This window comes from Acomys minous (assembly GCF_964271855.1).
Source record: "Acomys minous genome assembly, chromosome: 12".
Taxonomy (NCBI): domain Eukaryota; kingdom Metazoa; phylum Chordata; class Mammalia; order Rodentia; family Muridae; genus Acomys; species Acomys minous.
Window position 1 is genome coordinate 51,786,567 of NC_140493.1, and position 27,104 is coordinate 51,813,670.

Sequence of the window (27,104 nt, forward strand, 5' to 3'; positions counted from 1 at the left end):
CTTTTGAGCCAGGCCAACTCAGTCATTTCACTATAGAAACATTGGCTTCCCTACTGGGGTACTAGTCTAAGTTCTGTGGTCAGTAAGAGTGGCGTGGGGACATGATCCTTTCTCTCAAGGTACTCCTAGCCTGGTTCAGAGCTAGATATGAGTATACCAATTCTAACATACAGCAAACAGGTTTGTTTTCCGTAATATAATGAACCACAAGAAGGTACCACAGAAATGCCAGCAGAAAAAAAAACATGACATTGGATGCTGGGAAGGATACAGCCTGGAAGTGCAGACAGAATCCAACAGGGATTACAAGACTAAGCCTCTGTCATGGAAAGCAAGGGCTCTCTGTGTGCAACCCACCAAAAAGGAGAATGTGGTTCAGGTTAGGGAAGGTTTGCCAGGCCTGGTTAGGCTGAATTTTATTGTGGAGGGCAATGGAAAGGCACAGGGAACTCATGCAGGCAGCAGTCCAATGAAAAAAAAATCACTGAGTTGATGCAACCATCAGAAAAGGAAGCTGGGATATTAGTGCCTCCCACTTAATCTAGTGAGCAAGAGCAATGATTGGTCAGCAAGTGAGGAGGAGGTTCAGTGAATGAAAAGCTGTATCTGGGCCAAAAGCACAGGGTACTCAGACTTGGGATGTTTGAGCCAGCTTCAAGGAAGGCAGTCACTTAAAACAGTGGCCCAAATGCACACAGTGACAAGGAGTGGTTATGATGAGTTCAGGGCTTGCTTTTCAGCCTTGTCACCCATCTGTACTCTTTCAAGGCAAGAGTTCGGGCTTTGATACACATATGAGCAATTTCCTGAAAGTCTTTCTCCATATCCGTTCATTCTATTCATTCACCATCAGACACTTTTTGGCACCTTCTCTGAGGGAGGCTCGTGTGCTGGGACAGAACAGAGAAGACAATCAGCAGGGCAGGTCAACACTGCTTCCCTCCACTGGTTTACAAAAGTCCACAGGAGGAGGTGATTTTTGAAAGGCATTTTGAAAAGAGAGCCCTGAAAACTAATTTAGTATTTAATTTATAGAGCAGAGTGGATGTAGCTGACAGGAGGAAGACAAACGAGGAAGGACAAGGGCAGCTCCGAGTCCATTGGTACTGCAAGGGGAGAGCACTATTGCAGTGTGAGCTACAACGTGCCATAAAATGTTAATGTCCCACGGATTTCCAGCTGTTGTAAAAAGTCATGGTTGGACTGAGGAAAACATTAGGGAAGTTACAGCAATGGTCCTTGTAAGAAAGAATTTGGGATTGGACAGGGTCCATTCAGAAGAGCTGAGAGGCACCAGAAAGAAAAAGTTGGAAGGATTTGCTGACAGAATGATGCTCAAGGGTGACTAGGGAGATACATTCATCTAACTGGTGCCCCTGTTGGCTGCAAAACTTGTGAGAGTTTAGGGAATTAAAATGTAAGTCCGCAGTCCAAAAATCACAGTGGTGCTGGTGGAGGAGTTTTGATAAGTTCATAGCCTGCTTCTCAGCCATGTCACCTACCTGCAGTTCCCACAGGAAAAAGCTACCAAGGAGAAATGGGCAGGGTTGGGAAATACTTGCCTCCTTCCCTGGAGCTCCTATCTCTCCTGTTTCTCCCTGTAAAAAAGAACATGGGGTCAGAGGGCTCAGTAGCATCATCCAGGGCATACCAATCGTCATGACAGGCATTTCGCATAACATGTTCTAGCAGAGAGTAATCAGCGAGTGGTCCAGATAGTGCAGACTTTACAAAGCCATCAAACATGGAGCCTTCTGGCCAGTGCATGCATGAGAAGGTAGAGAATTGCCCCAGAATGTTATGATAACCTCTGGTTATGGACTCTTTGTCAGTGGAGTCAATGTGTCTCTACTAAACAGGTCTTTTTCATTCTTTTTTAATTTATGTGCCTTGGTGTAGGGGTGTCAGATCTTGGACTTACAGACAGTTGTGAGCTGCCATGTGGGTGATGGGAATTGAACCCAGGTCCTTTGGAAGAGCAGGCAGTGCTCTTAACCACTGAGCCATCTCTCCAGCCCCTACACAGGCCTTAAGAAGCCAGTTTTACCAGTTGTCTAGTGGGAAAGAGGCCACTCTTATCATCAGGTGACAATGAGTTAAGTAAGATGCCAATAAGATTGTGGATGCCAACTTTAAATTGATTCATCTATTGAATGGCTTGCTAATCCTTTAAGCTCAGTATGCCTCAGTTTATCCATCTATAAATTAAAAGGAATCACTTCACCTATGTCATGGTTTAGCATGATACTTGTTTCCATTGAGATATGTAAAGTGCAGTGACTAGCATGTAATAAAGCAGGATAATTGATCTGTTTTTATGATTCAAGAGGAATTTTTGCAAAAAGTATGTACTTGGCTGCTTGGTGGCAGCCAGATTATAAATAAGGTCTGGAAAAGAGAACAATTGAGTAATCCAGGAAAGTGAACGGGCAAGCCATACACATCCTGGACAACAGATCAGAAGTGGCTAGCAGTGAACACGATACCATGAGGAAAGGATGGATCCAGTTGGCCCTGTGGCCACATAAAAAGTGCAGAATCAAACTAGAGGGGGTCCCCACGGACATGGGAACATTTTCCATCTTGAAGTGTCACACACAACTCTTATCCACATATCAGTGCAGGCCAGGGACTACAGAACATTCCAGTGGCTTTAGTGTGGCTATGAACGGAACCTTACTACCTCTTTACCAGTTTCAATATACACTATAAGGTCAGGTCAGGGGACCCAGACTAAAGCACCAGATGGGTAGACATGTATACTGAGGCTTTGAATCCATCATCTACCTTGTCTGATGCTGTGACCAAAACTTGCTCATCTCTATAATCATTACAAGCATCCTTCAAGCTCCAGGGCCATTACTGCCATCACTGTCCACCACAAACACCTATAAGCATCATCATAATAACCTGTATTTACTAAGTACTGCAATAAGCTAAGCATTACCACAGTCCTATATGTCGTTCTCTCATTTAATATTCTGAAGTAAGTGATGATGTCATACTACTTGAACAAGGAGATAGCCACCACGGCAAAATGTTTAATGGATTTCCTAAGGTCTCCATATTAGAGCACTTTGATCTCATATCATTTCACTATGACACAGAAAAAAAATTGTCCTTAAGACATGAGTTGGCAGGGACAGTAGTGAAACTCAAGGTTACACCTAGGATATCTTGGCCCCATTAGGTTCACTGCTTACCGGAGGCCCACGGGGACCTAGAAAACCTGGAAGTCCTGGGCTGCCATTTTCTCCTTTGTTTCCCTTCTGGCCCTATGAAGGAAAAACAGGGAACTGATTATTCAAAGTCAAGTGAAACTCCACAATATTCAGAAACTTGATGACACTCCCAAACTGTGGATCCCTGAGACTGCTACCCCTTCCCTGAATTGGAGAGAGGATGGATCAGAAAGAGACATGGGGCTCGCCATCATCGCAGAGGAGCAGAGAAGGAAGATGAGAGGAGGGGAAATCCGCATTGACAAAGAAGAGCCTTTCCATTCAAGCAGTAACATCTAAGAATGGATTCTTAGACATAACATCTCTACCTAGCTTATCAGCTGTGTGCAGCCTCTTTGAGATGGGCACTGCTTCCCATGATGCTGCTAAGGCTCCTGGTATGGTGGTGGCAGCCTTTACCTTTTCCCAAACTGCCTATAAATGAGTCAGCTACCTCTGGAGCTAGCTCTTCCCTTGGGTGGATCCACCCCAACCCTATCCTCTTTGTCTCAGCAGGGCCAACAGATCCTACATTGAGGGTAGAGATTAGTGAAATTGTCATCAGAATAGACACTCTATGTAGTTGTCACTGGACCAGTGGGGATGGTCTCTACCAGCGTGACTGGTCATCCTGGGATTTGTGAATTCTGGTCACCCAGGCTCCTACAGTCCCAGGAATTATCTGGAAAACAGTAGCAGCACAATGCCCTGGCCAAATTTTCAATGACATTTTATACTTGCAAGTGGCCCCTGAATAAGTCTCAATCTAAGCAAATACAAATACAAGCATGCTGGGCAAGAACGAAATTCATATCCAGACTTGAACCTATTAAAGCCCAGTACCCATTAAAGAGCCATGTCTCTTCACTGACCTGACACGAACCTCAACTCCAGAATCTAGTCAGTGCTTAGGAGTCTTCTTGCCATACATTTCACTACCTACCGTTGAACTTTCTTGCTCTCCAGACACCATTGGCATCTCTGTTCCCATGCTACATCCCACTTTGTCAACTGACATGGTCAAGTCTGCTTAGCCTGACCATGTCCTTTATTTCAACCACTAGACACTGTGAAACTTTATGTACATCTTTGACATTGAATAGTTGGAGGTGTCCTGTTTCAGAGAGCAGAAAGTGAGAAATGTTGTCAAATGCATGGGAAACTTTCAAAGAGCTGCACACCATGATTCTCTGCCTGTGGGACTATTTCTACCATACTCCAGTATTTCTGAGGCTAAATTAAAAACCAGCAGTGACCTAAGACCCCTGCCCTAATGCCATCAGGAAAGCCGGGGATGTACACTCACTGGGGCTCCTGGACGGCCAGGGTCTCCTGGGGATCCAGGCGATCCACTGCTACCCTGGTGGAAGAAACAGAAATGTTTATCCTGCCAGTACTCTGTGCCAGGACATCACCAGGCAGGGCACTAGAACAAACTCCACTGCAGGTGGATGACTTAATTACACAGGCTTTTCTCACCCAGGCTGGCATGGCTCTCTGAAAACCACTTCATTTTGCAGAAGATGTTTTTCAACTTGTAAAAGGAGCCTATGATATTTAATTCATAACATTATTATGGAATTAAATGAGTCCGTGGGCATGAAAAGGCCCAACTCAGTGGCTGGTGCCCACAGCACTGAATAGTAAATGAGCAGGACCAGCTTCATTCATTCTTCCATTCATCCTTCAACACAAAGGCTGGGCTATGAAAAATACAAGCATATAACACAACCCAGCTCAGGAAGAGTTGCTTACATCATAAGGTGTGTCTGAGGAAGCAGGTCTGCCTGCTCCTCTCATTGCACACCTCTCCCCTAAAGCATTGCCACAACCCCAATAAATGCATGAAAGCACAAAGGTACAGGGGACCAGAGTAAACACTGTCTTGCAGTTAGGGATTGAAAGGTACCAATACCACAGATTTTAGGTCAAACTGCCATGAATCAAACAATCTCTAACTTTATAGTCATTTTGTGCATATTTATAATTTTGGCAAATATTTCTTCTCACTAAGATTTCTCATAGTGACATTCACCTATAATCCCAGGCATCCTGGGTGTCACGGCAGGGGAATCAGGGATTCAAAGTCAGCCTCAGCTACATAGTGACTTTGAGTCTGCCTTGCTTATATGAGGCCACTTATCAAAGTTAGCACACACAAAAAGATCCATCACAGAGTAAATATTAAGAGGCTGAGGAATCCTCCTAGCTACTGTTTCGATCCCAAATAAATCCCTGTTCTTAAAATGCACATGATTAATTTGCCAGGGATCAACACCTTCTGCGCACCCGACATCCCACAGGATGCTCTCTCTATGCTCAGCTCTCATCCTTGCCATGCGCCTGTGGCTTGTGGCTCTTATATCTTCAGCATCTAGTGAGTGAGGGAATGACAGACACTGAGGTTCTCTGTTTAATGAAAAGATGAAGAACGTCACAGAGATCCATTCAGTGTAAACCCTGATAATGCAAGATTTGAACGATGTCTTGTAAGTGAATTGTGTACTCACACAGATTGTCAGCATTGCCAAAACTTGATACAGTTAACAGCCTTCAGCTGACCTTGGCCAGGTATCTCTTATATTACATAGCAATCCCCTTATAAGTCATCCCCTTCTCATACGAAATGCAAATGTGGAGAAACTGAGGCACAGAAATGGAAAATCTGAGCATAGTTCCATCCCATACTGCACTGCTTTTATTAAGAAGGTAGCTTGTAGCTCAGTAACCAGAAACAGCCTGTCTTTTGTCTAAAATGGGCCCATGGATCCATGGTATTTAAGCACCTCATCTCACCAGATGCACCCAAAAGCCAGGTAACATACATAACCTTATTTAATAAGGAAATCAAGGAACAGAGAAAGCCCAGGCTCTGCCTGGGATCTCAGCTAGCGAGTATAGGGAAGCCCTGAGCATCATTTCTGACTGACAGGCATACTCAGACCTTCTAGCGAGTGCTGCCTGCTGCCCCTCCATATACTCCCTCCACCCACCACCAATCCATCTGTGTCTCTCTAAAAATACACACTTTAGCTCATCCCTATGGAAATGCTATCTCTCCTGCGTCTCGCTCCAGTCCTCCCTCAGCCTCTGCGGAAGGAGGAGGGCCACCAGACACTAGCACATGGTGTCAACACTAGTTTTGATGGCCACCTGTTCCTTGTGAAATTGGTCTTTTGGTGCTGGGACCAGGGTCTTTCCTGAGTCACAGAACCTCTATGTATGTATGTATGTATATATGTATGTATGTATGTATGTATGTATGTATGTATGTATGTATGTATCTATCTATCTATCTATCTATCTATCTATCTATCTATCTATCTTTTTATCTATGTATGTATGTATCTATCTATCATTTTATCTATGTATGAATGTATGTATGTATCTATATTTTTATCTATGTATGTATGTATCTATCTATCATTTTATCTATGTATGAATGTATGTATGTATCTATATTTTTATCTATGTATGTATGTATCTATCATCTATCTTTGTATGGTATGTGTGTATGTATGTATATATGTATGTATGTATGTATGTATGTATGTATGTATGTATGTATCTATCTATCTATCGTCCTCCACCAAGGAGCATCTCTGGTACCATTTCTGCTTATGGATGGAGGATATAGTCACCTTCCCAAGCTTCTGTTCTCCAAACTTCAGTTTCAAGCCCCTTCCTTTAGGATAACGTTTCTGACAAGACCATCTAGTTCATAAACTTTTAAGGTAGGGTCTTAAACTTCAGACTCTTGGTGCAAAGGCTGCCTCAATTGCTGATTTGCTGTGTGATCTTGGGCAAACTATGAGTATCTCTACATCTTCATTTCTTGTCTTCGCATGGACAGATTCACTACATAGTTTTATAACTCAGATGGATGGGGGAAACTGAACGAATGATATCTGTGTTTCATGCAGTAAACTCTCCCACATTCTTTGAAGTCAATGGCTGTGAGGCAGCAATCACATGAGCTTTCCTCACTCCTGTGTGATTGTAAATTTTAAAGAAAACAAAATAAAAGTGTGGAGGCTGTGTATACATCTACAGTTACCACAACATGAATGAAATTAATCTGCCAATGTGATCATCAACAATAGAGTTGAGGCACACAAAACACTGTCAGACCATGTGTCCAACAGTGACCTCCGAAGAATGCAGCAGAGGTGAAAAGTTCATGTTTCTGAGTAACATCCCATTGTAACAGCATAGTACTTCAGTTAGACATTAGCGGTGACACTGAGGCAACCAAACTACAGCAACTGGTGTAAAAAGGGCTCAGGCTAAGATGATCCATGGAACAGCACACATGACAATGAAGGAAAATTGCTGTTCTGGTTTATATATTTGAAGTGACACACTTTCCATCTTTGTTTTAGAGTGCAGTCCTCCTTACTAAAATCAAAGTTTACTGTTCATAGTATACCAAGTTACACACACAGCTGCCTGTCATGGGTCTCTAATGCTTTTCTCTTTACACAACACTGGGCATCCAAACAACTACTTTCTACGTTGGCTCATACTCTATGGATTTGGCTGCATGTACAGATGGGAATGAATAAAACCCCAAATGTTTAACAACGTGTGGAAAATTGTGGGTTAAATTCACATGTTGAAGTGCTAATTCCTAGGCCCTTGGAATTTTAATGTGCTAATGGCATCATCAGAGATGTAATAAGCTATGTGAGTTTATGGTATAATAGATTTGAGCCTTAATTCAATAGAAGCAATGTCTGTATGAAGGGGGAAATACACACACACACACACACACACATGCATGCACACACAAGCACGCACACACACGCATGCACGCACACACGTGCACGCGCAGACCTTTACATGAAGACTGAAGCATAGCCAAAGAATACTATCATAGTCAGCTAACTCTAAGAAGCAGGAGATAGAGGGTTATTCTCCCTCTTGGACCTTAATCTCCTTCCTCTGGCCTCCAGAAATGAGGGGAAATGTTTCTGTATAGAAGCTAGCAGGTGTGGTACTTATAAGACACTCATGTGTGACACATGTATAAATCTGTGCAATGGAGGCAAATTGGAAGTAGGGCAGCTCCTGAAGTTCTTGTGGGCAGACTGTCAGTGGGCTGCCCTGGAGTACATGTAGGAAGGCGCTTGGGGCAGAGGGCAGCGGCTGTTTATCATGCTCTAGGACACAGAACATCATTTTAAAACAATGCATGTATCCACATTACGATGAAACAACCAACCATCACTATGGCAACAGTTCTGTTGAACTGTGTAGCAACTTAGTCTCAAAGCAGAACTCACTGGTTGGCCTCTTGGTCCTCTGGGACCCTGTGGTCCAGCAGGTCCAGTGTCACCCTGGAATAGAGAGGCGTCATATGATCACAAAGCTGCCTGCGAAGATGACAAAGGTCCAGTTTGGATTAGACTTCACCAACAGGCCCAAGAATCAAGCAGTGTGTCCTAAAATTTCCTTTTGAATGCAAAGGGCTTCAGACTTGCACAGATTTGTTTCACCCGAATCAGGAGATGCTATTCAGGTCACATTTGTAACTGAGTATGTGTAGTTACTGGCTCAGGCAGAGAGCACCTGTTTCCCTAGTAGTTTAAGGTGGTCACATCTCTAACCAAGAGAAGTCAAAAAGGACAAATTTACTAGATAATAACCTGGAACCATTCCTGCCAGACTCACCACAGAATGTAGCCTGTCACCCAACAGCATCACCTCCCCACACAGTGTCTCAGGCAGCCTCATGGTGCTCACCTACTATAGTGGGTTTATAACTGTTTTAATTAAGGTTACTATTGCTGTGATAAAACACCATGAAAAAAAATCCCTGGAAAAAAGGGGTTCTTTTACTCTTCCTTATCAGAGTCCATCATCCAAGGCAATCAAGACAGGAACTCTGATGCAGATGCCATGGAGGGGTGCTGCTTACTGACTTTTCCTTATGGCTTCCTCAGCCATAAGGGTTTCTAACAGAACCCAGGACCATCAGCCGAAGAGTGGCACCAGCCACAATGGGCTGGGCTCTCCCACATCAATCACTAATTTTAGAAAATTCCCTACAGGCTTACCCTACAGCCCAGCCTCGTGGGCTCCCTCCTCTTGGATGACTCTAGGTTACATCAAGTTGACACAAAATTAGCCAGGACAAACTGCCAGGAGAAAACAAGGGAACTTTTCCACACCATTGCCTCTAGACCCTTCAAGGCAGATCTTTCAAACACCCACTATGCTAGAGCATCAAGAGAAACAAGAGGAGCCCACTTGCTATGGAGGTTTCCATAGAGGTCCTGAAAGATGTAAATGTCTAGAAGACCATCACTGGGGTTCTCAAGACCCTGTCTCCACGCTTCTGACAAGCTCCCCATTCCTCGGAGAACATTCTACATACCCAAATGTCAGGTCGCCTTGTAAAATGCCATGTACAACAGGCAGTCAAGTCTTGGAGAAGGGGAATGGAGGATGAGCTACAAATATCAGTTCCAGGATGACTCCCTTTACCTCTGAGTTTCTAGATCACAGTATTCGCATTTGTGCCTTCCAGAGAAAAACTTTACCTTCTCTGTCCTAATCTCTGACCAAATGAAAGTGAGACATTGGAGCTGTCTATGGTGAGATAAAGCTCAAGTAGCAGCTGAAGCAGCAACTGCTACTGCTACTACTACAACTGCTACTGCAACTGCAACTGCAACTGCTACTGCTTACTACAACTGCTACTGCTACTGCTACTGCTACTGCAACTGCAACTGGTGGTAGCCATAGAGACAATGGTGGTGGTGATAAAAAGTGGTTTAGTGATGGCAGTGGTGATGATGGAATGGTATTAGTCATAGTAATGGTATTATTGATGGGGGATGTGATGCAGTGCTGCTGACAATTGTAACCATAATGGTGGCAATGATGATGGCAGCAATGGTGATAGTCGTGATTTTGTGGGATTCATTATTACTATGAGCACTAATTATAGCAGACAATTATAGGAGAAAACTTGACACGCCTCACAAATCATGTAAGATAGATCCAATAGGGCCAGACATTGGACACTAAACAAATCAGATAACCCAGAAAAGCTTTCACCAACTGTAAGATACAGGCTGACCCCAGGGATGTAAGAAGCTCAAGTGTCAATGAAAATCAATTATGTAGCATTCCATATCCTTCACAGAACTGCCATCTGCCACTCTGGTGTGGTCCCTGGGTGCCCTCTCCCATCTTATTCCTTCCACCACGCTGACTTACATCTTTTCCTGGTGATCCTTCCCTTCCAGGGGGGCCTGCCATGCCGGGTTCTCCCTAGGAACAAGAAACTGCTATTAGGGACAGGGCTGATTCAGCTATAGGGCCACCTCAAATGCAAAGAGCATCAGAAGGCTGTCAGGCAGAAGCACCCCTTTTGGGTTAGGGGTAGGGGTTGGGCAACCTCTACAGCAGAACTCTGGATCCTAGACGAGTTTATGTGGAGCCTCAACAGGGGAGTGCCTCCCTGACAGGGAAGGCAGAAAGAACACAAGATGGTGGGTCAGATGAGTCTCTTTGAGGCCCCTGTTATCTGCTTCTTTCTATAGCATAGCTCTGCTATGGTTATCCACAATGCTCAAGGAATCCAACCATTGTCCCAACTGCCACTTCCATTTGGGACATTTAGAAGAGATGGGTGTTAAAGCATATGAAAATGTTCTAGGTTCTGTCTTATCTAAGATAATACCTATGTGTTAACCCAGAACCTCTGATCTCAGTCTGCAAACGAAGCCTAATACCACAGCTTGCTTCACGGGGATCAAGGGACCTTTGTATAGCCCACATAATAAAGGTAACCAGGGTTCAGGTTGCTTGGCTAACTTGGCTACATGTCACTTAGGGCCCAGAAGAACCATATAGAAGATTCCAATGAAAAGACAGGATGATGCCACCCACTGTGACGGCATGCTAGCATGCATACTACTCTTTCCTGAATAGAGCAGCAAGGTGATGTCCTGCAAAACATTGAGTCCTCTGTCTTGTGTCACCCACTTACCCTCAGACCAGGTGGACCAGGATCACCTGTGTGTCCTTTGAAGCCCTGGAAAACAATGATGAGGTTATGAAATTACTCTACTGAAGAACAAGCTGGGGGAACAAAAGGGCAGAGAGTTTCAAAGATGCTCTGCTCCATCTCATCTTCCAGCTTTGCTTTACCCTGTTGCCTCTTGCTTGCCACAAGTTTCAGGGTGTAGTAACAGAGAGAGGAAAAGCAGGAAGGAAAGGCAAAAAGCAGAGAAGGAAGAAGGCCTTCTCTATGGGGCCCCACTTTGCATGGTGATACAACCACTGAAAGTGATCATTTCATGGTCTTGAAGCCTTGAAACATGGGCTCTGCTCTCCTCATTTTAAAAGGAAAGCAAAGTTCAGTCCTGCCTATCACCCAAATAGTGAAGGGGTACCATGATGTGCACACAGGTCCATCTGATACAGAGGACAACCTCTCCTTGGCCATTCTCAACACAAGGATGACAGAGAGCCCGTGGACCCAAATCCTGTTTCCACCTGGGTACATCCACAAGTCTCCACTCTGGTTTCATCTGATGCCACAAGCAAATGAAGACATCGCTAGGGAGCAGAAAGCTATGAGGTGAGGCAAGCCCAAGGGGAACTCCACCCTCAAAGGCCCTTCAGGGTATTAAGGTCCCAACTGAGAAATGCAGTTTATTCATCGCCATCCTCCATGGCTGATTAGAATATGCAATCTCTAGCCTCCAGAGGATGAGGCAGTAGGATGAGGTGGTAGAATGTGGTCCCTCTAGGACCCAGTTAGGCCAGTGGACAGGGAGCCTCAGTCTATAGGTATGATAATTACTTCACCTAAGTCTGGGCTTAAAAATGGGGTTCAATGACACTCTGACCAGAAATTATGCTGTGAGCTGTTAGAACACTATAGTCGTTGATGGAGAAAAATCAAGGGAGACAAGGAACAGGGCAATGGAGTCACATGAGATTTAGATTCAGTTTCAACCACTCTAGGCCAACTCAGAAAGGGCATTTGCCCCTGGAGCCCTTACTACGGGTAAGATAACAAAATGCCACCCTTCCCAGCCATCTCTCCATATCTACAGATACCCTCTGTGCCCCTGAATCTGATGTACCAGAGCAGACCATGGGCTGGAAGGGGTTAGTGTAAATTGGGATGTTTTACATCCCCTTACTAGGATTCAGTTTCCACACATGATCATGAGAATGAGACCCATATCTGTAGAGTTGCTGTCCAAAATGAATAAACCAAGGTTCTTCAACTACTCAGAATTCGGCAAGGTTCTAGAGCCAGTTGGCCTCAAAGAAGGGACTCATCCCATAAGCTCAGGACAAAAGCCACAAATAGGGGAGCCCCACACTGCCAGGCTCTTGACTAAGAGTTTTGTAAGTACTATGCTCTCTGTTAGCACTCACAGCTGCTGCACAGGTGTGACAGCTACCATTATCCTCATTACATAGGAAATAGAGGTCCAGAAAGGCCCCATTTGATCAATGAATGACAAATGAAAGGACCCAGGTATATTGCTCTCCAAACTCATGTCATCCTTCACAGCTTTCCTTTGGCTCAGTGAAGTCAACCAAAGGAACTGGTCCTCTTTCACCAACTTAGGACTCTTAACTCCACCCTTACCTTGAAATTCCTAGTACACAAGTGTGTCTAATCCTTAAAGCAAGCCCCAGCAAATGGGTCTCCCCAGTCCACAAGGAGCCCCACTTATTCCTATAAGCCAGGAGCCATCTGACGAAACTGGACCATTACCATACCAGAGTCACTTAGTTATAAGAGAAGAGATTAAATTACAGTAAGCACCCATTTTCTGTATTTAGAACAGAGGATTTAATGGGACCACCAACTTAAAGTAGGATTAAAAAGAATAAGCAGCCACTGATTCAAGAGGTTTTTGTTTCCATAGACCAGAACATTTATCCCCATGCCTGGCTCCCTCCTGCTGCACACAGGAGAAGCAGGGAGACTGGAAAAAATGAACATTGATTTTCATGTTTTGTTTCCTCCATAATGAATAGTAGCCAGATGACGTATTGATTTTTCAAAAGAAAAATAACATGAAGGAAATAGCATTCTGATTTGCTACTTCTTAGTGAATAATTGGGTTTCAGCATTTTCATTAAACATCGTCACATTTTTAAAAATTAAGGAATTATATTAAAAAATTCACCAGCATGAAGAGGTAAAGTGTTTAAATATTGAAATCTTAAAACATTTTATTATTATAGAAAAGTATGTGTTTAGTGCAATAACTAGATATAGATTTAAATTCATATAAACACAGAGATTAGGTATAAAGTAAGGGATTGGGGGGGAGGAAAGGATCTTCTGAGGAAGGGAAAATAGAATATATAATTATGAATTGATGGGGGCTAGAGCAAAAATACTAAAGGTAGAAAGGGAAAAAGAGGGGAATGGGGTAAGGGAGGAGCTATAGGGAGGATTGCTAAAACCAAGTACCATGTGAGGGGCCACACAGAAACCTACAGTAAATGTTTCTTAAAATATATACATATATGAAAGAAATCTAAATGGAATCACCAAATAATGCAGGAGACAAACTCCAAATTAGATGTCTATTGCCACCAAATGAAATCTCCAGTACCAAGAATGGGTTAATATCTAATTGAGTTGTTGGTTAGAGGGGCACTGTAGAAACTGCCAAACCCCCAAGGCTATTTATTGCCACGGTTATTGATTGATCTCCACAAGTTGATGATAAGGCCCTACTGCTGAAAGGGTGTATACAACCAAACACCTACACAGTCCACTGTACACTGAGAAGTTGAGCTGGCCCCTACCTTCAGCCTTCAGCGTTACGGAACAGAGTTCATGATACTGAAAATCGCCTTGTACATGATCAGAGGAGAAAGGTAAACATCAACCCAGTTACAAAACCTTCCATATGAAATTAAAAAATAGATATTTTCCTTTTTCCGTATAAAGTTATAAAATTAACTAATTTGTTTATGTATTCACTTTACAACCTGATTGTAGCCCCCTCCTCCCTCTCCTCCGGGTCCCACCCTCCCTCTCTCTTCCCCTATACCCTCTCTTCTACTCCCCAGAAAAGGGAAGCCCCTCACCCACACACCCCAGCTCATCAAATCACATCAGGACTGAGTGCTTGCTTGGCAAAGTGATCAAAAAGCAGGCAACAGAGTCCATGTCAGACACAGCCCCTGCTCCCCTTACTTGGGGACCCAGTGAGGACCGAGCTGCCCATCTGTTACATCTGGGGGGGGGATCTATGTGCAGTCTATGCATGGTCCTCGGTTGGTACTTCAGTCTTCACGAGCTCCTCTGGGTCCTAGAGAGTTGACTCTGTTGGTTCTCTTGTGGAGCTCCTGTCACGTCCTGGTCCTTCTATACATACTCTCGCTTTTCCAGAAGACTCCCTATGCTTTGTCCCCAGTGCTTGTCTGTGAGTCTCTGTATCTGTTTGGATCTGCTGCTGGGTGCTGCCTCACAGAGGACAGCTATGCTAGGCTCCTGTCTGTGAGTATAGCAGAGTATCGTTAATAGTGTCAGGAGTTGGCTGCTTCCCATGGGGTGGGTCTCGGGTTGGGCCAGACACTGGTTGGACAATTCCCCCGATCTCTGTTATCTTTATTCCTGCACATCCTGTAGGCAGGGTAAATTTTTATCCCTCGACCGACAAATGGATAAAGAAACTGTGGCACGTTTACACAACAGAACACTACCCAGCTATTAAAAACAAGGAAATCATGAAATTTGCAGGCAAATGGATAGAACTCGAAAAGATCATCCTGAGTGAGGTAACTCAGACCCAGAAAGACACACATGGTATGTACTCACTTATAAGCAGATATTAAAAATATAGTGCAGGATAACCATACTACAATTCACAGACCCAAAGAAGGTAAATAACAAGGAGGACCCAAGGGAGGATGAAAACATCTCACTCAGTAGGGGAAATAGAATGGACAGTGGAAGTGATTGAAGAGAGGGAACAAGATAGGACAGGGAACGCTGAGAGAAATGAGGGTGGATGTCAGGCCTGTGGAGAGTGGTGGGTGGGAGGGCAGAGGGCCTGCAGAGAAAAGAGAAACCATGGGCGGAGGCATCGCTGTGACAAGCTGGAGACCTAGGACAGGGCAGACTTCTGGAAGGATATAGGGGTGACTCTAGCTGAGAATCCTAGTAGTAGGGGTCATGGACACTGAAAAGGACATACTCTAACCAGACAGTGGAGGGAGGGGAACACCAACCCACTCTAAATATATGTTTTCAATTAAAAAAAAAGGAAAAAACATACAGAAAGAATGTAACTCACTCAAGCAAAACTAACCCGGGTAATACAATGAATGTTGAATATTCTTTACTCTGCTGCAGAATTAGAAACAACTTAGGCTCACCCTCGTACCAATCCTGCCTCTCTTCCTAGCATCCCCGCCACTACAGTGTGCAGTTAGAATGGACTTACACAAGCGGGAAAAAGGTTAGTTGGTGCACTAAAGGAAGCGGCTAAGGATGTCCTTCAGGTGAGAAAGTGCCTGCCTAGGAAGCACAGGGTGCTGAGCCCCATCCCTACCACTGCAAAGCTCATGATGGTGGTGTAAGCCTGTGATCCAAGCAAGCAGAAGGTAGAAGCAAGACCAAAAGGAGTGGTCATCCGTGGAGACATAGTAAGTTCGAGACCACCCTGGGTTACATGAAACCCTGATTCCAAAAAGTACTAAAACAAACAAACAAACAAAACAAAACAAAACCAAAACCCACTAAATTAAAAATAAAACAAATGAAAATAAATGAAAAAAGAAAACAGAAATAGACAAAACACCCTGGTTTTTTCCCCTTCAACTATTCAAAGTAGAGCACATTAAAGTTGGGATAAACAGGGTAAGAATGAAGAAAGCTTAGACCACTGACTAGCATTGGATGGCTTGCAGTCTAGGAGAGAGAAGCTTGTGTGGCCTGCGGAGAAAGCAGAATTGGTTTCACGAGCTCCAGAGTGTTGGGAGGCCGACTTCTGGAACTCGGAAGCCCTGCACGCTTTCCCGGGAACAGCATAGGACCTATACTTACCGGCGGACCTCTGGCTCCCTCTGCTCCTGGTAGGCCTGGCTCTCCTGTTTTGCCCTGATTTGAGGAAGAGAAGAAGAGACTCAGGCTCCTGTGTTCAGGCTCTTCAGATGGTTGGCTGCCCTCCCTTCATACCACTGCATTCCCACATGTCTCTCCCCAAGCAGTCTACCAGACTTGGCCCCAGCATTTCCAATGTATTCCTCTAGTGTGGTCTCCACAATCCGCCTGTGATGTATTCCTACTTTTCCTGTGATGATGATAGTTCAAGCCTTATCCCCCAATTAACCACTCACAGGGCCTCTTCACTGTCAGAGTGCTCTGTCCTGATGAAAAACTAGAAAATCATCTTAGTTATTAATGACTCGACTCACAAAAGTACTTCAAGGCAGCTATGAACCATTACACTTTTCCAATGGCCACAGTGAAGATCAAAGGCATTTTATTTTACCAGACTTCTAAGGACAAAGCTAAAGAATACCCCACTTCCTGGGACCCAGGCAGAGGCTCTGCTCAGGCCACCAGTGGCACCATTCATGGGGCCTGGGATCTAATTCCCGCAGCCCTTTCCACACCCCATGGTCTCAGATAAAAAGGAATACAAGGATCCACTTGCTGCAAAAAATTATTGCCCACCGTTTGCCATTACCCCAGACAGAGCCTAGCCATGAAGAAAGGCAGCTGGAGCCCAGACAAAAGGCTCCGAAGGGGGCGGGGAATGGAGAGGAGCAGGTGGAACTGTTTGACGGACAGCTGGACCCGTTCCGGATTTTTCTTCACTGTAGGTTGAGAACATGGCTCTCCCTAAGCACTTGGCACCTCAATTTTTACACGAAGTAAATTCTGAGGATTTCCATAGAGTTCACATTAGAAGAGAAGGAAGAGGGATTGGGGCATTCTTAGATTTAGAGAGATCTCAGAAGTCAGGAGTCAGAGGCTGGCTGTCCAGGCCTTTTTTGTTGTTGTTGTTGTTGTTGTTGCTGCTTTCTGTGCCAGCTCATGCGAGTCTAGCTGTGTGGTGTCGGATTGTCACTTTATCCCTGCATCTCATTCTGCAGCTTTAACTTTCAGATAGTCTACCTTTGCAGGTCTTGGCCTTGACCCATTATCAAGGTGACTGTCACTACTTGCCCCATTACCTATAGTATCAATTAAGAGTTACCCTTGCATTAGATACAACTAAGATGTTTGGAATCATGATGAAGCCTCACTGAGAACCAATGGTAGATAGCCTTTAGGAAAACCACATGGCGGGCACAGGGGGATTAAGTCAACTGTCCAAAGATGCACAGTGAGGGTAGTAATTAAAATAACTGAAACTCTGTACTTCATCCTAAACAACAATTGATGTTCAACTATATCTTATTAAAGCATTAAATAACAGGCAATTCAAAAATCTGTTTAATTGATACATTGACATGTCCATCCATCCATTGGGCTATCATCTACCTCTTATATGTCTATCTGTTTGTTTCTCCTTGGATGGTCCTTACATGAGCATGGGTCAAAGTGGAGAAGCCCCATGTACTACCTGTTGCCACTCTCTATCCATGTATCCCAGCCTCAGACATAAGGGCACTTGCTGTGATGGGAAATACAGAGATTCTCAGTGTGCTTCTTACGGTTTCTCAGGAGAGAAGCTGGATACCTGCTGTTTCCATGGGTACCAGTCACCAGCCTGTCTTTTATAACCTTACCTCCCCATGGTCCATTTGTCCCCGAACCACATAGGGTTTAACTTTATTACTTTTTTTAATTTTAATGTTATTAATTTACTCAGATTACAACTCAATTGTTATCTCATCACGTGTATCCTCCCATTCCTCCTTCCCTCCTGCTTTCACCCTATTCCCCTCCCCTAGGTTTATGACAGAGGAGGACCTCCTCCCCCACTATATGGTCATAAGCTATTAAGTCTCATCTTGGTATCCTGCTTATTCTTTCTTTGAGTGCCATCAGGCCTCCCCACCAAGGGGAGGTGGTCAAATATAGAGCACCAGAGTTCATACCTTCCTGACATCAGAGTTTTTTCCTCAAGATCTCAGACTCCACCTCTCTATGCCAACTTCCTCCCAACACATCTCAGTGTAATAAACTATTAGGAGACTCTGCAGTGAGATTCCACAGCTAGCCAGAAGGAAAACTTAGGGTCTCAGAGTCCCACCTACTGTTGTGGGGCCATTGAGTATGACCTGGTCTGCGAAAACTGGCTCTCTCCTGTGTGATCCTTGCTTTCCCAGAACAGGACTGGTCCTGTATCCCAATGACAGTCCATGGAACAGGCAGTCAACAAACTAATGGAACAAAGACTAGTGACCCTATGCTGTAGGGACAATACTTATTCAGCACAAAGGTGAATCATAGCTCTGAGCTCTAAGCACTGAACTTTGGGTCAGCCTCAGAGATATAGTTCCAAGAGATTTCACTCACCAGCTGGAAGACCCTGGTCCAGCCATTAGCTTTTGTGTATCTCCAGTTTTCTTATCTGGAGACAATAAGAGTACTCATAACCATGGTTTTTACTGAGGTTTAATTGGAAAATGAAGTGAAGTTCTGGCTGCTCCTGGCCTCAGATATTCCCAAGAATACCTCTCTATTCTTGGGACCCCTCCCCAATCCCTCCCTCCATCCTCGGTCGGCCATCTGCCTCCTTGGAGCATCCCACTTTGTTCTCCCTGGAAAGGCTCTTTCTTTTACCCTCAGCATTGAGCTGTTGCAACCAACAAACAGTATAAAGTGATGAAGAAGGTGCTTCGGGCAAGCTGTGTAGAATTTAGAATGACTCATAATAGTTTATGGCCAAGCAAATTAAACGGACCATGAACCTCACTAGAAAAACTTTTATGTAATCCCATTTAGTGGCTGCAGAGGCTCCACAGTTCTGACCTCACCGGGAGTTAAAGTAGGGCAGTTGCAAAGAGGACCTCACTAAAATAATTAAGAGTGAGATAAACCTGGTGTTCTGCGCATTCTTCACCTCATTTGATCCCCAACTTCTAGCAAGTTAGCATATTACCCTCCATCTAATTTGAGGAGACTGACGCTTACAGAGGCCGCTTGATTCATTCAAGGTCACACAGCTTATGAGGAGGAACTCCAGCATCCAAAGCCACTTTGTTGCTATTTTTATTGCTGATACTGGGCATAAAATAATTTCATTTCTTATATTAAATTCAGTTCTGCCAACACGTAACACATAAACGTTGCTTTAAGATATTAAAGAAGGGCTGGAGAGATGGCTTAGCAAGAGCCCTTGCTGTTCCTCTGAGAGATCAGAGCTTCGTGACCAGCACCTGCATCAGCATCACATCACAGTTGCCTGTAACTCCAATTCCTGGACATCGGATGCCTTTTTCTCCCACCCCTGGCATGGCATAGTCAGAGTGTATATACGTGTTAATTAATTGATTAATTAAATTGACTATTAAATGAATTTAGAAGACAGGAATGGGAGCAGTGAAATGGCTGGCAAGAAAAGTCACCTGCTACCAAGCCTCACAACCTAAGTTAGATCGGCAAGACCCACATGATAGAAGGATAGAACCAATTTCTGCAAGCTGACCTCTGATCTTTGCCTGTGCGCTGCCTAGACCTACACAAATAAACAAGCAAATGCAATTTTTAAAAATCCCTATTAAATTTACAGTAACTAAAATACCATGGACTATAAAGTCATCTGCCCGTTCTCTTTATGCAGAACCATCCTTCAATGGGTGGATCCTTCACTCTTCCTAGAGCTTCCCAGTGTTCTGGTAGATGTGCTCCTGTTATATAACCAGGGAGGTGTGTGGAGGACCCAGGTCCCTCCCTATCCCTGCAGCCCATTATCTTCCCTACAAAGCATGTGGTTTGCTTGGGTATTGCTTCATTTTGTGTTCCACTGTTTCTCTTTGCTGTAGTGGACCCAGGGCTCTGCATCATAGGAAAGCACTCCACTGAGCCACACCACAGCTGTAAACTTGTGAAAACAAAAGTCATGCCAGAAACTGTGGAGCCATCAAGAGAGGTCCCCAAGCCCTAGGAGAGGACTTGGAAGTCATAGATAAGTCATGCAGCTATGTGCCCATCTAGACAACCTCAGTAGCTCTTTGTCCACCTCACTGAGGTTCCTAATTAATGTCATTAAAGAAAAGTAAAACCAATAACAAACACCTGCAGACCAGATTTAAAACATAAAGCTAGGAATCAGCTCTCAAGACCAGAATCCAATGTAGCTCATTTGCCCACAAATTCGCTTCCACATCCAGAGGGCCAAGGCTTCGTGGGCAGCAAAGTACAGTGTGGAAGGATAGGAGAGCTGAACCTGGAATTCCTGGGCTGTCACCAGACCATTATGTGATTTTAGGCTGGTAAGCTTGCCAACCTAAGATCAGTTTCATCAGCTGAAAGGCAGAGTTGTTTTCCTTGCAGGGCTATAGAGGAGAGGGAAGTGATGCATTGGACATAGCTGTGTGTGTGGATCATAGGAGCCTCTCAGCATCTCAGACAAGCTGGAACTGGATGATCTGGGCATGTGGGTAAGTGTAGAGTCCCTTACCAGTTCTCCAGGGGGACCTGGCTTTCCATCTCTTCCCTGTTTGCCTTCTTCTCCCTGCAAGATAAACTCAAATTGCTTATTAGGCCAGGGCAGATTAGTGAGAAGCAAAGACAGACACGAAGGCATCCCACGTGCATCTCTCTGTGTAGCAGCAGCCTTATGATCAGTTAGCAGCATGCGGGCATCTCCGCAACATCTAGGGTCTGGATGTGGATTTCTGATTCAAAAATGGACATCCTAAAACAAAGACCATTTTGCAGTTGCATCATGATTCCTGTTATTTATGTACAAAAGCCCCCACTATGGTCCTCACAGTGGGCCTCTTTGATGAGTAAGCTGACAGGGTGTGGGTAATGGGGAAGAAGAAATCACACGGAAAACACTTAGCAGTGCTACTGAGTCTTTATGGGGTGCAGGGAAAGGGGGGCGGGGATTGCTTGGTTCTAGAAAGACCAGTGGTGCTTTATGATTCTCTTTGCAAAGCCAAGCTATGATATGGTTCTCTCTCTAGTCCCTCTACCCCAGCTGACCTCAGCTCTGAATGTGCATATTGTAACCTTGAGGTTTATTAACTAGATAGGTACATATACCTATCTCAGAAGATGGCAATGATAGGGCATCAGCAAGGGCAATCTCATGCCACCTGAATCCAAAAGAAAGTAGCAAAGCTGAAAAAATAAAGAATTCTGTCAAGTGAGGTTTAAATTCTACTTGCACCTCTGAGGCATAGAGCCTTGGCCCCTTGGTGCTGCTTAACCTAAAAAGAGAGAATGAATATGCCCTGCAGTGAGTCGGAGGTAACTGTTTGCAATGCTCAGCAAAACACTGGCTCTGGCCAGTGAGGCAGCCACACTTACAGACAGCTGCCATTGCAAGTGTGCACTTTGTCCTCTTGGGCCCTTGGGCATGGAGGATGCTGCTGGGACAATGACCAAAACACATCGCCTCTCCAGCCTGCTATCCCACTGCTTACTTCACTGGTACCTGTGCTGTTTCAGGGATGCTGCTCCCAGCATGACTATGTGAACTTCAAATAAAGAAACTCATGGACCCATCTCCTCTGTAGGTTAAATGCCCAGGAGACACCATGGAAGAAACAGCAGGAAGGTTGTGCCAACCAGAGAATCAGGAAGTCTGCTGTGAGATTATATCTCCTAGAAATGACAAGGACGCTGCACAACACAGTACAGCAGCCTGAACAAGACCCAAACACTGACAACAGTACACATGCCAATGTGGAAGGAAGAAATATCAACGTGTCCCTACTAGACAAAGACATTTATGTAACTAAGGAATGCTGAGGGAGGATTAGCCTTATGGGGATGATGTGCCCAAGTGACTATCAATATGAAATGGTCAGCCTTGAAATCGCAAACACATAAGCCAAGAAACACTAAATGGACTTAGCAGTTTGCATGTATGTATTTATATACATCTGTATCTATCTACTTATCTGTCTATCTATCTATCTCTAGATAGAAAGATATGAAACAATAATAATCAAAGAGAGGTTATGAATTTGAAAGCAGGTGTGGGAGGGCACGAAGAGCTGTAGGACAGAGAGAAGAGAAGGATAAATGATGTTATTAATATTTTAATTAAAATATGCAAAGATTAAAAAGTTCAACTGTACAATTATTGTCCGCCCAGCCCCCTACACACAGAGACCATGGGGAGGCGGGTTGAGCAAGCTGTGCAGCCAGTTTGAGAGAAGACATGGGAAGAAAGGACACCATCAAATTCAGGCTAAAGAAGGCAACGGCTGGGGACTTTCTGGTGTGATCCTCTGTCCCTGAATGCAATGACGTGAGAGTATTCTGTTAGAAGGCGGGTAGGTGTGTAATCTGAGAAATAAGTGGGGCTTCCCAAGACAGGAAGCTGCCTTTTGGAAGCTGCTTAGATGGGCAGTTCTTAACTTTTAAAACTTGTCCTTTTCCCTTTGAATGAATAGGGATACATTTGTGTCTGTACTGAGGGTGAAGATTTGATGAAATACCCCAGATACAGAGTGTGCTGCATGACAAGGGGATGGCCCTCAATAGACGGAGAGACTAACCATTTCACTTTCTGGTGTTGGTCCTCAGATGTTAGCGAGCTTGCTGGCTCTTGCATCCCGCATAGCAGCTAACAGAATCGGAAGGGGTTAAATTCTGCCCCTCAGTAATACATGCATACAGTCCTGTGTCTGCAGCTGCTTCCACCTGCCACACCTTCTTCCTTACCCCTGTCAGTGTTCTCTGCGAACATACTTTGACCTTGACTAAGCTCCTGCTACCTCTCTCAGGAAGCTCTGGGAACTTCGTCAGTTGAGCTTGGCTTGTCCCTCCCTGAGTCCCCATAGTTGCATGTGCAAGTTGGTGCATCTTGCTTTGCACCAATGCGTCTCCCTCTTTGATTTGTCTTCTCATGGAGCTCCAGTCTACTGTGGACCCGGGACTTTGGGTCCACAGCTCAGGAGCTTGTTATCATTCATGTGCCACTCAACTTGCCTTGTCCCACCATTTAGCCCAGACTGAGAACGAATTAACTTGGCACCATTAGGGGAGTCGGATGAAGAGGGACAGAGAAGCAAGAGATGCTCAGGGGTATGCCCTGAATTCTGTGATAGGGCTTTCAAAAGATGGTATTACATTTGGGTTCCATTGTTTACATTTAATTTTATTAACACATATGTGTGTTTGCCACATCTGTATGCACGTCCACATAGGCCAGGAGAAGGCACTGAACCCCTGAGATTTACAGTTGACTGTGAGCTTCTTGATGTGGGTGTTGTCAACTGGACTCATGTTCTCTAGGAGGACAGCAAGCATCCTTATGACTTTTGCCATCTCCTCCGCCTCTGATTTTAAATCTAGTTCAAATTCATACTTAACCATGCTGAGAGGTCATGTATATGTCTCCGGAGTGCATGATGTCTGGTGGTGGGGTTTAGTAATGAGTGGGATACACGCATGTGTGGAAGGTTCTAAGTTCACAGCAAACTATGATGAACTTGTTGCGCATAGAAGTCACAGTGATTCGCACTGTCCAGGCAGAAGGCAAAGGAGGAGGAGTCTGGTAGGAACAATTGAATAGAGGAAGGAAAAGGAAGTGACTGTCCAACTGGGGAGGAAGTAAGAAGAAATAGATAATAAGCTGGAGAGGACAGAAGGCAGGGTAACATGGGCTAGGAAGGAACCCATGACCTTATTCTGCCCTTTATACAAAAGCTGCCGGGAGGAGGGCCCACAGCTATGCACAGAAGAAAGCCAGTGCAAGCCCAGTCTTGGTATAATAGTAGTAACAGGTGCTAGACAGATAGTGATATGATTAGGGGTACCCTGAAGAGGAAGACGGGGAGGGGAGGATAAGCAGAGTCATGGAAAGTATTATCTTGGACGTCAGTATTAAAGGCCAGAAAAGAGAAAAGTGGAGAAGAGGCTTGGACAGATTTAAGGAAATAGTATGATTATTTCTATGGCTTCCCGCCTTTAGTCTCGCCCTGTGTTAATTATAACAGGTGGATGCAATACCCAAACTGGAGATTTTCTTTACTTGGCTTTACTACTGACAGAATCAAACCAAATTCCTACTCATGTACCAGCTACATGACCCACCAGTTTCTGCACATCACTGTTTCAGATTTGTGAACCTCAGCAGGGTACAATGGTTTTCCTGACAGCTGTCTAGGAGAGGCCCCCTGCCAGCAGTGGTAGGGCCTGTTAGACAATTGAGGAAGGGACCTCAGAGAGCTATTCACCTCCTCCCACATTACTCTTTGCTGTATGCAGATCCAAGGCTGAACACAAGCAGATGCCCACATCACAGAAGCGGAAACCCAGAATTCAATTCCCAACTATTCTTCTTTATTATTTTCCCCAATCTAGTATACAGGAACTTCCTAACTACAAGTACTGAATAATAATAAAATAAGGAGTATGACCAGAGCCAGAGTGGAGATTCAGAAACAAAAGAAAAAGAGATAGAGAGTTCACCCTGGCTGAGAAAAAAAGCAGACTGATTATCTGGGCTGGGATTGGGGTTAAGACCAAAGGCTATAGCTATGGCGCTGCAACTGCCTGGCACACTCAATATAGTAGGTCTGATCAGAGTCAGTAAATAATAATAACATATACATCTATGTGTGTCCATATATAATTATATACAGACACAGATATACATAATAAATCCAAAAAGGAGGAAAACAAAAGTAAATTGAATTGGGATATAGGGATGTGACTCAGTGGTAGAGTATTTGCCTAGAGAATATGAAGCCTTAGGATCCATGTCCAGTGCCCACTGGTTGAAGAGCATCAACCAGTGAAGAGGTTGTTCTGGAAGGACAAAAATGCACACACAAAATCCTTGCAGCTTGGAGGGGATAGTTTGTGGCAGGAGGGGCTACAGTATAATTTAGAAGCCAAAGGAATATCAGTGTGGCTGGCATAAAATGATGCATGTTAGGGAGCCGGAGTCAGGTGCTGTGGGCAGGCAATTACAAGAGCTCACCCATGAGAGAAGGCCTTCCCAGACACACAATTTAAAAAATTTAGTACAAAGTGGAGATCTCAGCCCTACTGAGGTATGTTTTAAGTTGTGGAACAGAGAACAAACATTTGTGTGATGAGGTCATTTTGCAGCATGTATCAAAAACCTTGGTTATAAATTACAAAATAACAATTAAACTTCCACACATAACTTGGCATCATTATATATTACATGCAAATTTTATGAATATGTAACCACAGTGCTGTAAAAAACATTTATATGTCTGTAGGACATGTATATCGCACTTATATTACATGTAGAAATGTGTACATTTGTGTAACTGCAAGAGAGAAAAAATATGAACTATTTAAAATCAGAAAGAAACCACCAAATTTTAGCATAAAATGAGATTAAGATGTGCTCCATTCAAGTTTAGTTGTCCTTTGTAATAATCAGGTTAAAGATTATCTTTCTTCTAATTTTCTAAAATACCACAAATTCCACTATTATCCACACCTTGCTTTTACAATGCATTCTTTTGATGGAAGATGGAGAATTTTTAAGACAGCATCTCCTGTACCCCAGGCTAGCCTTTAATCCTGTTTCACCACCCTAGCACTGGGATTATAGATGTGCACTCCCACGCATGGCTGGAATACATTTTGCTTATTTTTCTGATGAGAAGCCGGACTCTTCAAAGTGGTACTTACTGGGATTCCTGGGATGCCTGATGGACCTTGGGGACCAGGAGGGCCTTCTTTGCCCTGGAAGAGCCAAGACATAAAAACATCATGAAATCCTTGCTCAGCTGTTGTGGAAATAACTCTCACAGGGGGCTGTCCCATGAGGTAGGAGGAATCGTGGTTAAAAGATAGGGTGCTCCTGTAGTCTTCTCGATTCATGGGTTAAGCCCCTTGCAAGGACATCTTCATTGGAGCATGCTCCTCCCAGTGCTGTCGCGGAGAGACCTGTCTACAAATATAGAGAGCCTGGGAATCGAACTTGACAAGGCTGTAGACAATGCTGTGCATGGGAGTTCACATGACTTGGCTCCAGATACACTCCCACCTGTCTCTTCCCATAGCAACAGCCTGGGACTCCAGGGTTGTTCCACTTTACAGGACCCAGTACAAGTGAAAAGACTGACCCAGAAGCCTGTGTGATCTACACTTTCATTATTTTCATTATGTGTTTCCCCCAGTGATGGGAAATAGCTACAAGTCATTATCCCGTCCATGAAAGACGTGTGGTGTTTTAAAAGTTTGTTTTACCAAATTGCATCAATTAGTGATTTGTTCCCCCATTTTACTCATGATGGGTGGACAGCTGCCACTAGGGCTTTCCACCAGTATTCTGATCACACTACTCAGCTTCCTGTCACCCTGCCATGAGTAAGAATGGAGCTTGATGATTTTCTAATCCCCTCCCAGTGCCTTTCCAAGATAATATCTAAAGCCAAAATAAACACTCTAGTCACATAAAATGGGATATTTTAAAGGGTTACAATTTTACCCTCAAATTATAAATGAATACAAAGGTGTGTGTTTATTCTACATCTCTACAGATTTTACAAAAATGATCCCATCAGGGGACAAACACCACTTCCTTGGGGCTGGAGGGATGGCTCAGTAGTTAAGAGCACAGACCCCTCTTCCAAAGGACCTGGGTTCAATTCCCAGCACCCACATGGCAGCTCACAACTGTCTGCAACTCTAAGATTTGACACTTTCACAGACATAGATGCAGGGAAAATACCCATGAACATAAAATAAAAACAAATAAATAAAAAACATGTCCTTTATTAAACATTATTTGTGTTGCATACAAACAG

The 27,104-nt window shown here is 44.1% G+C and overlaps 1 protein-coding gene across 1 annotated transcript in view; it reads right to left on the reverse strand.

The window, feature by feature from the left end:
- The window catches only part of COL22A1 (collagen type XXII alpha 1 chain), a 246,003-nt gene that overhangs the window by 14,563 nt on the left and 204,336 nt on the right, over nt 1–27,104 (reverse strand). Inside the window, exons 50-58 of the mRNA XM_084747922.1 lie at nt 25,984–26,037; nt 20,807–20,860; nt 16,273–16,326; nt 11,224–11,268; nt 10,449–10,502; nt 8,507–8,560; nt 4,528–4,581; nt 3,204–3,275; nt 1,563–1,598 (exon numbers count right to left, since the gene is read on the reverse strand). Of these exons, the coding sequence (XP_084604048.1) occupies nt 1,563–1,598; nt 3,204–3,275; nt 4,528–4,581; nt 8,507–8,560; nt 10,449–10,502; nt 11,224–11,268; nt 16,273–16,326; nt 20,807–20,860; nt 25,984–26,037 (477 nt within the window). The remainder of the gene's footprint in view (nt 1–1,562; nt 1,599–3,203; nt 3,276–4,527; nt 4,582–8,506; nt 8,561–10,448; nt 10,503–11,223; nt 11,269–16,272; nt 16,327–20,806; nt 20,861–25,983; nt 26,038–27,104) is intronic.